The sequence below is a fragment of the Octodon degus genome, unplaced genomic scaffold, assembly GCF_000260255.1.
Source record: "Octodon degus isolate 3935 unplaced genomic scaffold, OctDeg1.0 scaffold00069, whole genome shotgun sequence".
Classification (NCBI taxonomy): Eukaryota; Metazoa; Chordata; class Mammalia; order Rodentia; family Octodontidae; genus Octodon; species Octodon degus.
In genome coordinates, this window is record NW_004524645.1 from 11675926 (window position 1) to 11688421 (window position 12496).

The 12496-nt window shown below is 38.0% G+C and overlaps 1 protein-coding gene and 1 pseudogene across 1 annotated transcript in view; one reads left to right on the top strand and one right to left on the bottom strand.

The window, feature by feature from the left end:
• Scml2 (Scm polycomb group protein like 2) overlaps window positions 1-12496 on the bottom strand; it is an 81231-nt gene that overhangs the window by 42757 nt on the left and 25978 nt on the right. Inside the window, exon 7 of the mRNA XM_004635091.2 lies at window positions 4475-4718. Within this exon, the coding sequence (XP_004635148.1) occupies window positions 4475-4718 (244 nt within the window). The remainder of the gene's footprint in view (window positions 1-4474; window positions 4719-12496) is intronic.
• Window positions 5743-6952, top strand: LOC105742725 (annotated as a pseudogene).

Sequence of the window (12496 nt, forward strand, 5' to 3'; positions counted from 1 at the left end):
GCTCCCGGGGCACACTGAGATGGCAATTGAGACTGGGCATGGGGGCATGCACATGTAATCCCAGTGCTTGGGAGGCTGAAAACAGGAGAACCACTACGAGTCCGATCTATGTAGTGAGACTCTGTAGACCCTGTGCTAAATACACACAAAAAAAGAAAATATCTCTCATGAAAGATCTGAAATGATGACATTCAAATGAACATAACTGAGAGACTCCACTAACAAACCTTCATTAAAGGAATTTCTGAGATACATTCCTCATGTAGAAGAACATCCTAGATGAAAAGCTTGTGATACCATGTTAAATATGGGGGGGTGGAGTAAATCTCAACAAATACTGACTATATCGAGTAGAACTAGTGGCTTACAGAAATACAAAAAGATAAAATTTAAACATCCAGCCAGGCACAGTGGCACATGCTTGTAATCCGGGCACTCAGGAGGTTGAGGCAGGAGGATTGCTATGAGTTCAAGGACAGCCTAGACTACACAGCAAGTCCCTATCTCAAAACAAAACCAAAAAACAACAACAAAAATCCCCCAGAAAACAAAACTATCCAGTGACTATCCTCCAAGAATGAAGAGGAAATAAAAGACATTCTCAGAATAAGAAAACCTGAGAATGTTTGTCAACAACATTCCCTAAAAGAATGGCCATGGAGGCTCTGTAAAAAGAAAATGATGAAAAGAACCCTGAAAATCAGAAAGAAAGAATAACTGAAAGGGCAAAATATAGGTAAGTTAAATACAACAGGTTTTCCTTCTCTTGGATTTAAAAAATGTTTGGTGATTAAAGCAAATCTTAATCTAATGTTTTCAATAAATGGGCAGGAAACATTACCAAAAAAATAAACAGTAGATCACTATATTTTACTTGAAGCAGGAAAAAGTTTAGTAGGTAAGGACAGAGGAGAGGGATCCCACAAAGTATAAGCAGCTTTATTTTTTTTAAAAAAATACTTTTTATTTAATCCCTGACTCCAGAAATACAGTTTTTTAAATAGTTCAAGTAATGATACAATTACTAATGAGTTCTCCTTTTGCTTGATTTTTGTGCTGAATTTGATATTGTTGAACATTTTATCCTTAAAATCTTTTATCTCCCATTGTTGGAGAAACTAACTTAGTGACTATCTTTCATTTACATGTACCTCTCAGTGTCCACTCAATACCTCTTATCAGTTTCTTCTATCTCCAAAATATAAAGTGCACTACTCCCTCAACACATACATTTATATTCCCATCCCAAACAAAAACTGCTTGAGTGAACATGATGACTCTCAAATATTTTTTATCAAATCATGATCTACCCTTGTTTTATTTTATTTATTTATTTTTTGGGTGGCACCGGGGATTGAACTCAGGACCTTGCACTTGCTACTGAGCTCTCTCTCCAGCCCCCCATCCTTGTTTTAGGCTCCATATCTGCATGGGCAGCTATCTAATGGACAGCTGTACCTGGATGTACCAAAGTTACCCTGAATCAAGCTTAAGTTTAGCTAACAGTAAGTGAAAAACCTAAAAGAACAGTTGTTTAATATAGTTCTCTCAAGTTTGGAAACAGATAATGGAGACTAGTATGAACGTTCTGCTTTTCTACACAATATCCTGGGGCTCCTGCTCCTTTCTGCTTTCCACTCCACAGTGCATAGGACACAGGTACAGTACAGTCCCCATCCTATAGTCCAGCATGGAGCTTCAAGAAAAAAAAATGGGGGATGGGGAGATAGCTCAGTGGAATAAATGCTTGCCTGGCAAGTACAAGGTCCTAAGTTAGATCCCTGGTACCACCAAAAAAAAAAAGTAAAAAAAAAAGAAAAAACATTCTGACATCTGGACAGACACAGGAAGAAGAGAGAATACTCTCCTTACTCTAAAGTACACTTCCTGCAAGTAAACCACACTATCTGTATTATAGCTATACAATACCACTAGCAGTAGGATAAATAGTCACTACGGTACAGAGCCAAATTGTTTTACTAAGAAAAAGGGGGAACAGAAACTGAAGGGCAATAACATTTTAAGCCCTATATTCCAAACTCACCATGCCCCAAACTGGTGAAAGAGGTACCTAATTTAAAACAGAAATCATAGTATATATAGTATTATAATGTAGTGGAATACATTAATGTTCCAAATTACAAATTTTAATAGAAACTTCAAGAATAATATAGCTAATATAAGCTCTTTTCTACCTACTATCTTCCCTCATCACACTTTCTTAGTTTTTCTACATTGTTTTTTTTTAAAGAAATATTTCTCATTTTTAATTTATACTGGCTCTAGCAGTGGATATCTGTTTCACAGATCAAACTCTTACTAGATCACAGACATTAGTAGTTAATCCTTTTTAAAAAAGTTTTATTGAAAAACAAATAGCAATGAGACAGTTTCAAAACTGATTAGTAGGACAATTTCAATAATTAATACACTGCATATCGTTGTCTTCTTAGTGGTTATTCATAGTACAAGATGCAGACATGATATCCTTTCCACAAACAATATTAGAACAAATTTTTCTATACACTGAATTAAGAATAGGGAGCTGCATATCCTAACTATTCTGAATATACAGGGACTGGGGAGATGGCTCAGTAGAATAAGCGCTTGCCTGGCAAGCCCAAGGGCCTGGGATCAATCCTCAGTTCCGCAAATAAATAAATAAATAAATAAACAAACAAACAAACAGATACAAAATGGTTGTTCATTTGTCTCCCCCTTTTTTGCTTAGTTTTGTCAGAGAAGGGTATTCCATTGTCATTTAAATATTGTAGGTACATGAATTCAGCAAAATATTCCAATATAGTCCAGTAGTCCATTATAGTAGTGGGTTATCCATAGGATTGGCAATGTCAGAAGTTGTTGACTTGAGCCTTTTACAGCTCAGCATATTAATATGGCTTTACTTTTTATACTTCATTTTTACGCTTTTCTGCTGGATGGTTAAGACCAAGATAAAACAAGACTTATATAACAAGAACTGTAACTTTTGTGTCTGACAAGGTCAGTGAAATCCCCTCAGGATTTATCCTGAAACCCTGTAATGCAGTCTGTAGATCCTTTGTCAGTGTCAGCCATGTGGATGAGTCACGGCCATTGGTTGACCAATGTGCTCTCTGTGAGAGCCTGAGAGAATGTTTTCTCTCCATGTGACTTTCCCTAGGCACACTCTACATCATCAATCACTTTCCTCTGTGGCCCAATAATCACCTTGATCACAAAATTTGGGACACAACTGAGTTAAATGATATTACAGTACAGGATTGCCTATGTCCTGAATCTTCACTCACCTTGAAAGGCTAGGGCCAAAATGTTGGCTGTCCTTGTAGCCCTTCTTTTTCTCCAATTTTTGGTCTGCAAACCTAGGTTGTTAACCCCCCCAGAAGAGAAGCTTATCATTATTACCCTACAACATAAGCAGTTGAGCTTAACCTCACTGTCTGTCTGAATATCAAACATCTTAGACATAACATGGAACAGGTATTTTCCATCAAGTATTGATACATTAAACTTAAGTCCCTACAGTACATTATTCTTAATTCTGTTGTAAACACATTTACTAAGATAAATTTTAATTATGTGTATAATGAATTACACCAAAAATTCATAAAAAAAACACATGCCAATGACTATGTTCTGTGTTTAGACCTCACATAAACATTGGTAGTTATATGATCATAGAGGTCCATGGTAGGCACTTCTTAGCCCTTGGAAATCATGAAGGAACTTCAATACTTTGATGACTGTTCTCTGGCAGAAAAATTCTAGGTCACTGATGGTGAACCTTTTAGAGATTTCAATAATACAAAGAGCCTCCTGCAGCACACAGGCCATAGGTTTGCCACAACTGATCTAGACAATCAGAGTACAGTGTTTAACAACTGAAAACACTATCATAAATAAAATAAAACAGAACTCTACAATGGCTTCCAAAGAGTCATTCTACATATAGATTTTACTTAAGATTAACAAAGTAATTCATTTAATGTGAACATAGGAAAACAGTCTGCTGTACCCAACCTTTAAAATATTATCCTGGAGATATAAACAATAGAATACCATTTGTAAATTTTCTGTTTTCTTTTTGGGTACTAAAGATCAAATCCAGGGCTTTAAACATGTACTCTATCACTGACCTATACCTCAGAATAGCAATTATAAAGGTAGCTGCCCACCACCCTACCCAGTACTTAAAGCGATCAAGGACTCCTTGGTTCAAATGTGACTTACAACTTTGTCCACATTCTCCAGGGTAGACTGGAACTTAATCAGTGACACTGAGGTAGCCCTCAAGAATTCTAATCATAGTCTTCTTTACCCATGGTTCCAACCCAGACAGTGTTCTTGGTGTTTACCTGACCTTCTACAGTTAGCCACAGAGTCTTAATATAATCAAAGCAATCCATAATGTCACCAAAAGCAGTCAGTTTCAACTTCTTCAAATAAAAGCACATGTAGTTAATTTTTAGCTTACCCTGATTCCCTGGGGGTTGTAATACATCTCCTGTCAGGCAGCACCACCCAATCGGAAAAATTTCTCTAGAGTAATACTTGCACCAATAGTCAAATCCTCCACTCCAGCCATCAAATGTGATATAAATTTCATCTCCTTTAATAGCTCCAACTGTTGCTGGGCAGATGAAATATGGATTCTTTCTGTCAGTAGCTTCCAGTTTCATCCCCACCTTAAAATTATTTGCAGGTGGCTTTGATGGTTCCTATAGAAATATTAAAATTTTTTTCAGTGTTAAGATGTATTAAGAACCATTTGCTCAAGCATATTAGTTTATAACCCCTAGAAAGCATAAATAGTACTTTATTATTTATTACGTATTTCCATTTTGTCAATGAATACAGGAAGAAAGGAGTTCTCACAGATCTGAAAATCTGTTCATCTCATTTTTACAGACAAGGACCTAGAAGGAAACAGGACCAGCCATCCGATCCATCCATCGATTCAAAAACTCATATTTATATACTATTTAACTACTACTTGAGATTCATTAATGGACAAAATATCAATTCCTGCTCTGGTGGATTTTACATTTTAGTGGTGTTGGCATTAGAGGTTTGAGACAAGAGAGAACAATGAATGAGGAAGTTTACAAGAGAAAGTCAGACAATCCAAATAGATACACAAATAATAGGAGTGCATGTTGGTTATGGTTAAGAACAAAGAGAAACAAAACACAATATCCTAAAAGAAATTCAAAGTATAAAACACAGACTTAAAAACATGAAAGTCACATAGTATAAGTGATAGCTACTACTCAGAAATTAATATTAAAACAGCATTCCTAGGCTGGGGAGATAGCTCAGCAGTCTAAGCCCCTGCCTGGCAAGTGCAAGGACCAGGGTTTGATCCCCAATACCGCATGCAGTGCCTGTGCTGACCACTGAAACTGGGCATGATACAGCACGCCTGTAATCCTGGCACTGGGGAGGCTGAGACAAGAGGGTCACTGAGTCACTGAGTCTGAGCTTTAAATAAATAAAAGATTTTTAAAGACTGCATTCCTAGCTGGACATGATAACACATGTCTGTAATTCCAGCACTCTGAGAGAGTAAGGTAGAAGGATCAGATCTCATCCTACCCTGGGCCACTCAGTGACTTAGTAAAACTCTGTCTCAAAATAAAAAATAAAAAAGGTTGAGGGTATTGCTAAGTGTGAAGGTCTGGGGGGTTCAATTACCAATACTTCCCCCCTCATTCCTTTGTTAAAAAATATGAAAACGTCTAAATGGTGACACGATTCTTAGAAAAGCCAAATGATACGTCAATCAGTTTTTCACACAAGTATCTGGCACCATCATGGTAACACAGTCACCCAAACCAGAAGCCTAGAAATAGTCATGGACATAGTTTCTTAGCTCTACTAGACATCAGAATCACCTGCAGCCACACCACCAGAGATTCTAAATGAATTGTTATAGGGTGGGGCCCAAGTATCAGCATGTCTTAATTCCCCCAAAAGATTCTAATGTGTACCAAAAACTGAGAAGCACTACCCTAGATTCATCACTTTCACTTACTCACAATTCATCTAAAACCCATAACCTGCAATTAACCTCCTCTCTAGAATAGTAACATCGGATCCCTGGCAGGAGGACCCAGCGAAAAGGAAGGAAGACGCAGATGAGGAAGAGGATGAGGAGGAGAAGGAGGAGGAGGAGGAGGAGGGGGTGGAGGAGGAGGCGGCGGCGGCGGCGGCGGCGGCAGCGGCGGCGGCAGTAAGCAACAAGTGAGCTGAGCTCGTGGCATGCGCGATGGCTCTGTGAGCTGTGGGGTCCGGGTGGCCGCATCTGCGTTGGGGGCCCAGACACATGGAGCGGGGTGCCTCTGCCTGCTCCAGGTCCTAGTGGCTCTGCCGTTGTAACCGTGGAGGAGGGCGGGAGGCATCTTAAGAGGAGTTTGTCCTGGTGGAATTGTCAGGCATTACTGATTCAGATTTTCTCTCAAAATAAAAATAAGAGCAAGATTTTGGGGATCAACACTGACAGGCCCATTATGAATTGGACAGCCACGTCTTCGCTGGGGAGTATGAAGATACTCTTGGAACCTGTGCTATATTTGAAGAAAATACTGAACATGATACAGAAGGCAATAGTAAAACAGTGCTGAAATGTAAATTCTACACAATGAAGAAACTCAGCATGACCAGAACTCTCTTGATGGAGAAGGAAGAAGAAAGCACAGGAGGAGTACAATGGCTGCACATGAAAGAGAATGATTTCTGCTATAGAACCAACATGATTTGTAGCTTTCTACATGAAAATGAAAATGAAGTTGTAGCTCCAGCCTCAAAAAAACATTGGAAGGTTGATGAGCAAGCGACTAACGTGAAAGACAGTTCAAGCCTTATCTGTGAACAGGAGGAAGCACTGGAAACAGTGGCTTCTGATCCTCCAGTTAGCATCCCTTCTTCTGAGATGGAAGGTCTCACTCTGTAGTCCACGCTGGACTTGAACCTGCTGTGTTGTTCAGGTTGGCCCTGACTTCATAATGCTCCTACCTCAACTTCCTGAGTGTGATTAAAATTTTAAAACAGGAATAAGCCCACACCTGTAATCCAAGCTGCATGGAAGGCTGAAGCAGGACTTCCAAGATTGTCTGGACAACCTAGTGAGATGTCTTCAAAAGAAAAAAGGGGTGGGGGTGGCTCAGCGGTACAGCACTACTGAGTTTGTTCCTTGGGATCACAAAACAATAAAGCTCATACCACTTAAAAAAACAATAATAACATCAAAAGTCAACCTTAAAATTTTATTAAATGGGGTTGAGGAGATAGCTCAGTGGTCTAAGTACCTGCCTGGCAAGCACAAGGACCAGAGTTCGATTCCTGGTACTGCATGCCCTGCTGGACCTGGAACTCCAGACACACAGTTCTGGTCCCCAAAATCAGGTATGGTGGTACAAACCTATAATCCCAGTGGCAGGGAGGCTGAGACAGAAGGATCACTATGAGTCTGAGCTGTATAGTAAGATACTGTACCAAAAATTTTTAAGAATTTAATATTAATTTTTTATTATATGCCAGGCACTGTTTCAGTTTTACATAAATTCATTTGTTTGTTACAAGAACTCTACGAAGGGGCCAGGAAGATAGCTCAGTGGCATAAGTGCTTGCCTAGCAAATGCAAGATCCTGAGTTCGATTCCTGGTACCAAAAAAAATGCTATGAGGCCAATGCAATTATTATTCCCACTATGCAGATGAGAAAACTGATACAGCACCACTTGCCTAAGAATATAGCCCCAATTATCAGGGCTAGACTTTAAACCTAAGCAATCTCCCTGATAGCCATCTCCTTGGAACATCCTACCCTAACAACAGCCTGGCCAAGACCAACTCATTCCCTTCAAATTCTAGCTCTCCTGATCCCCTTGAATGCTTCCCTACTAAACATTGCCCACTTCCTGGACCCACCTCAACAAAGCTACTCTAATTTTCACTTATGAAAGTAGTGTGGAGATATTTACTCTTCCATAATATTCATGGTTTTTTTCCTAGCATAGTATTCAACAGCAAGCACTTTTTAAAAGGAAAAAAAATCAAGGCATCATCCAAGAATAGAAAATAAGCACCTGACTTTATTTTTTGGTGGTAATTTTGATTGAGCCCAGAGGCACTCTTTCACTGAAGTACATCTCTAGACCCTCCTTTCAAAAAAAAATGCATGTATTCTTTTGTATGTATTTATTTTGTAATACTGGGGAATGGAACCGAGAGTCTTCTTACTGATCTACATCTGAACCCTTTTGTATTTTGCATTTTTAGATAGGGTCTTGCTAAATTGCCAGGTTTCACTAAAACCTGTAATCTTTCTGCCTCAGATTTCCAAAGTGCTCAGACTACAGGCATGTGACATCATACCTCTTTATTTTTTGAGATAGTCAGATTTTAGGTAATTGGTGAAATAGTTCCCTCTGCTGTCCACAAAAGTTAATGCTATGAAGTGCTTTTAAATGTTTTCATTTCTTGAATGACTTCTCAAATGCAGTAATTTGCAAAAGATACAGCTAAAATAAACAAGGGATCATTCTTACTGTGAGACAAAAATCATTCTATTCTTGAATGTACCTATTAAAGAATGCTCAATTAGCCTCTCTTCTTACCTACTTACAATATGGTTCTGCTAGTATCCTATTAACTCTGCCAGTCTCATCACTGATCTATATTACTGCTGTTTGGAATATTCTTACTCTTGGTAGATTCATGGTTGCCTCTCTTTTCCTTCAGCTCATTTGATGGCACCTTCTCAGCAAGAACCTCCTGACCAAAATATCTAAAATGTCAACCTCGGATCACCTAATCCCACAGAATTACCAAATACGATAAGTTTTAGTTAAACAGTTTATGAAACATTTATCTAATTACAAGGTAAGTTAAGACCCACAAGGGCAGGAGTTTTTATGCTTTATTTGCTATATTCTGAGGGTCTATTTGTGACCACAAACTCCTATACTTAACCTTTATTTTATTTTTAATACTTAATTGATCTCATCAAGTATTCCAACCCATTAACTTCCATGTATTCATTTGCAAATGTTTTTAGTCTACTATATGTGAGACATAACTGACAGTTTTTCAGCTATATTAACCAGCAAAACAGACAAAATTCCACTCTTATAGCACTTATATGCAAGAGGAGGAACAAACAATAAACATAATTTAAAAAGCAGAACATATACAAATACTAGAAAAATGATACATGTTATGCAAAAAAGATGAGAGCAGACGAAATCCAGAAAGCAATGTATGAGAAAGAGACAATTTCAAAGAAGGAAAACAAGTCAAGTCTCATATGAAAGGTGATATGTGAGCATAACCCTGAAGGATGTGATTATTAACCATGCAAATATAGAGAAGTGTTCTAAACAGAGAACAAGGTCAAGGCTCTAATGTAGGCACTACGTCTGAAAAGCTTAAGGAACATCAAGGAAGCACAGCTAAAACAGTATGTTAAAAGAGCATCAAGACAAATTGGATTGCTAACTATGAGTTATACCATGTACTATCTTTTTTTGTTGTTGTTGTTGTTGTTGTTGTTACCAGAGATCAAATTCAGGACCTAGTACTAGCCAGGCAGGCACATCCATATACTATCTTTAGGATCCAGTAAAGACTCTGGCTTTTACTCTGGGTAAAATAAGGATCCCCTAGAAGGGTATGGGTAGAGAAGTGATATATTATAATGACATATTTTTAAAGGAACACTCTGGGTGCTATGTTGCCTCCTAAGGAAGGTATTTTAGCAATCCAAGTAAGAGATAAAAAACAGCTTGTATTAATGTAACAGAGATGGCAGGAAATGGACAAAATTTCAGATACATCTTAAAGGTAGAGAAAGTAGGATTTGCTTTTGGACTAGGTGTAAGGGGAAAAAGAAAAGATCACCAAAGTTTGTGGCTTAAAGAATGAGGATAGTTCCCATTCCCTGAGATGGAGAAACTGCAAATGGAATTTAAGACAACCACTAGACATTCAAGTGAAGATGCTGGGTTGGTAGGTAGCTGGATATACAAATCTAAGTTGTATCAAATAGGTCTGAATTGTGAATTAGAAAGTCATCTGCACATAAACTCCATTTATTCCAAAAAAAAAAAATAGATGGGATTATGACAGTATAGAGATTAATGTTTCTCAGCCTTGGCACCACTGAGATTTAGGGCCAAAACATTTAGTAATTATTTAGTAGCACTCTTGATCTCTATTTATTGGATATCAGCAGAATGTCCGTACTCAGCTGTAATAAAAAATATCCTCAGACACCACCAAATGTCCCTGGGAGTGAGACAGGCAGAGACTGGGCTGGGTACTACTGATACAGAAAAGGACTGCTACGGTTTAGAACAAATTGTCCTGAAAAGGCTTGTGTACTCGGAGGTGGGGCTGTGGAAGGGGATTACACCATGGGGCACAAATCACTTGAGTTCATAGCTGAAGGTGCTATTAGAAGGAGACACTAGTTGGAGGAAGCAGGTCAGAAAGGACAACCTGGAAAGGTATATCCTGTTGGTCTCTCTCATTGACACTTCTTCACTTCTCCTCCTCATTCTGTTTCCTATATACCACATAGTCCAGAGTGAGCTTTCCTCTGAACTGACCTCTATTTAAGTATATGATGTGGGTCAGGTACTATGACATTCTGATACGTATTTGAGACTGTTACCACAATTAAGTGGCATTAGTTTATTCTAGTTTTCCGCCTCCTTCTACTTCTAAGGATATTCTGATTCCTTTACCCATCCTATAAACATCAGTAGGTATTTCTCAAGGTTCTAATCTTTTTTTTTTCTTTTTCAAGGTTCTAATCTTGATGCTCCTATCTTTTATGTATTTACTGAACTAGCTTGTTCACGCTTAAAGCCTCCACCACTATTATTTATGCTCAAAATTCCCAAATCCACGAAGCCAAACTTAGTTTATAAGCTCTAAATCCTTTATTTCTAACACCCTGCCGTCTTCCCTATTCAAAGTTCCCACAGATACCTGAACATACCCAAATCCAAAGCCGTATGTTCCCTCCAAATGTTTTCATCTTCTTGAACACCTTTATGCTTTCTTCATTCATTCAACAAACAAATGTAAGTCCACAAACTAAGACAGGCACTGAAAATACAAAGTCATGCTAACTTGTCAACTGGAACTCATATTCTAAGACAGAGAGCAAAGTAATGTAATACACAGATTGATATATGCCCAAGATACTACAGAAGTACTGTTTAAGAATGGAAGGCAGGAATTAGGAGAGGTATGTTGAGGATTTAATGCTTGTTCAAATGTTTAAGAAGTAGTTAGCCAACGATTATCAGCATGAATCAAAGATAGCTCTAAAAAGGAATATGCTATCTACAGGATATTATAAAAGCAATTTAGAACAGAAAATCCCAATCAGGGTCTGGCAGCTGCAAACCAGAGAACCTAAGAAGCTATATTTAAAAAGTTACATTTCATGCTATACGTGACCCAAAACTTCAACGCAGGAGAACAAATGTCACACTAAAATTTTTGTGTCACACATTTCTAGCACTTGTGTGGAACAGTAAAAATTAGGGGTAGTTAAAAGGCTAGTGTAACACTCCCGTCAAAAAGAAAACCTACAGGAGAGGCAGTTATGTGACATTAGTAGAAGGAGACAGAATCAATTAGAGGCTAAGTGAATGGACTTACCTAACTAAGTGGCTATGCAGAGGCTAAGGTCAAAGAGGAGTGTGAGGATTTGAGATGGCTCCTGGCCAAGTTTGAAGTTTGGCTGGAAAGGACACCCACAAATCAAGAAGCAAACATACATATACAACAGAAAAACAGGCAAAGGCTTTTTAGAGGTAATACATGAAGAACAAAAGGCTATTAAACAAATCTCAAAAGCTCAATTTTACTGCTAGTCAGTGTAATGCAAATTAAAATAAAAGGATATCATCCCCATCTCTAGCCCTTTCTCAAAAATCCTTAAATTTTTAAAAATACAGGTAATATATTAGCAAAGGTATGAGGATACGAATGTCTTTATGCTTAATAGTGAAACACAGTTTGAAACACCCTCAAACTCACAAGGATACTCCCACCTCAGCCTCCCAAGTACTGTGACACAGATGTCACAATGCTTGGCTCGATTTAACAGTATCAGTACTTAACACATACGACCCTTTCAACCAGAAATTCTACTTCTATACCTATAGAAATAATATGAACCAAGGTTTAAAAGCTACCTAACTGTCCATCCTTAGAGAGGTTAAGTCAATTCTAATCCATATATATATGGAAACATTTCCAAGTCATGCATATTTTAGAGGAAAATGTAAACCACAGAATGGAATATATAGTATATTCTTATTTATGTGAAAAAAATTAAAATTCTGTATTTGTGAATGCATAGAAAAACATCAAGACCAGTTGTGGTAAGCCTATGGATTATGTGCCACAGTAGGTTATGTGCTATCATTGAAAGCTCTAAAGGGTTTGCAATTACTGGTATAGAAGAACAAATGAAA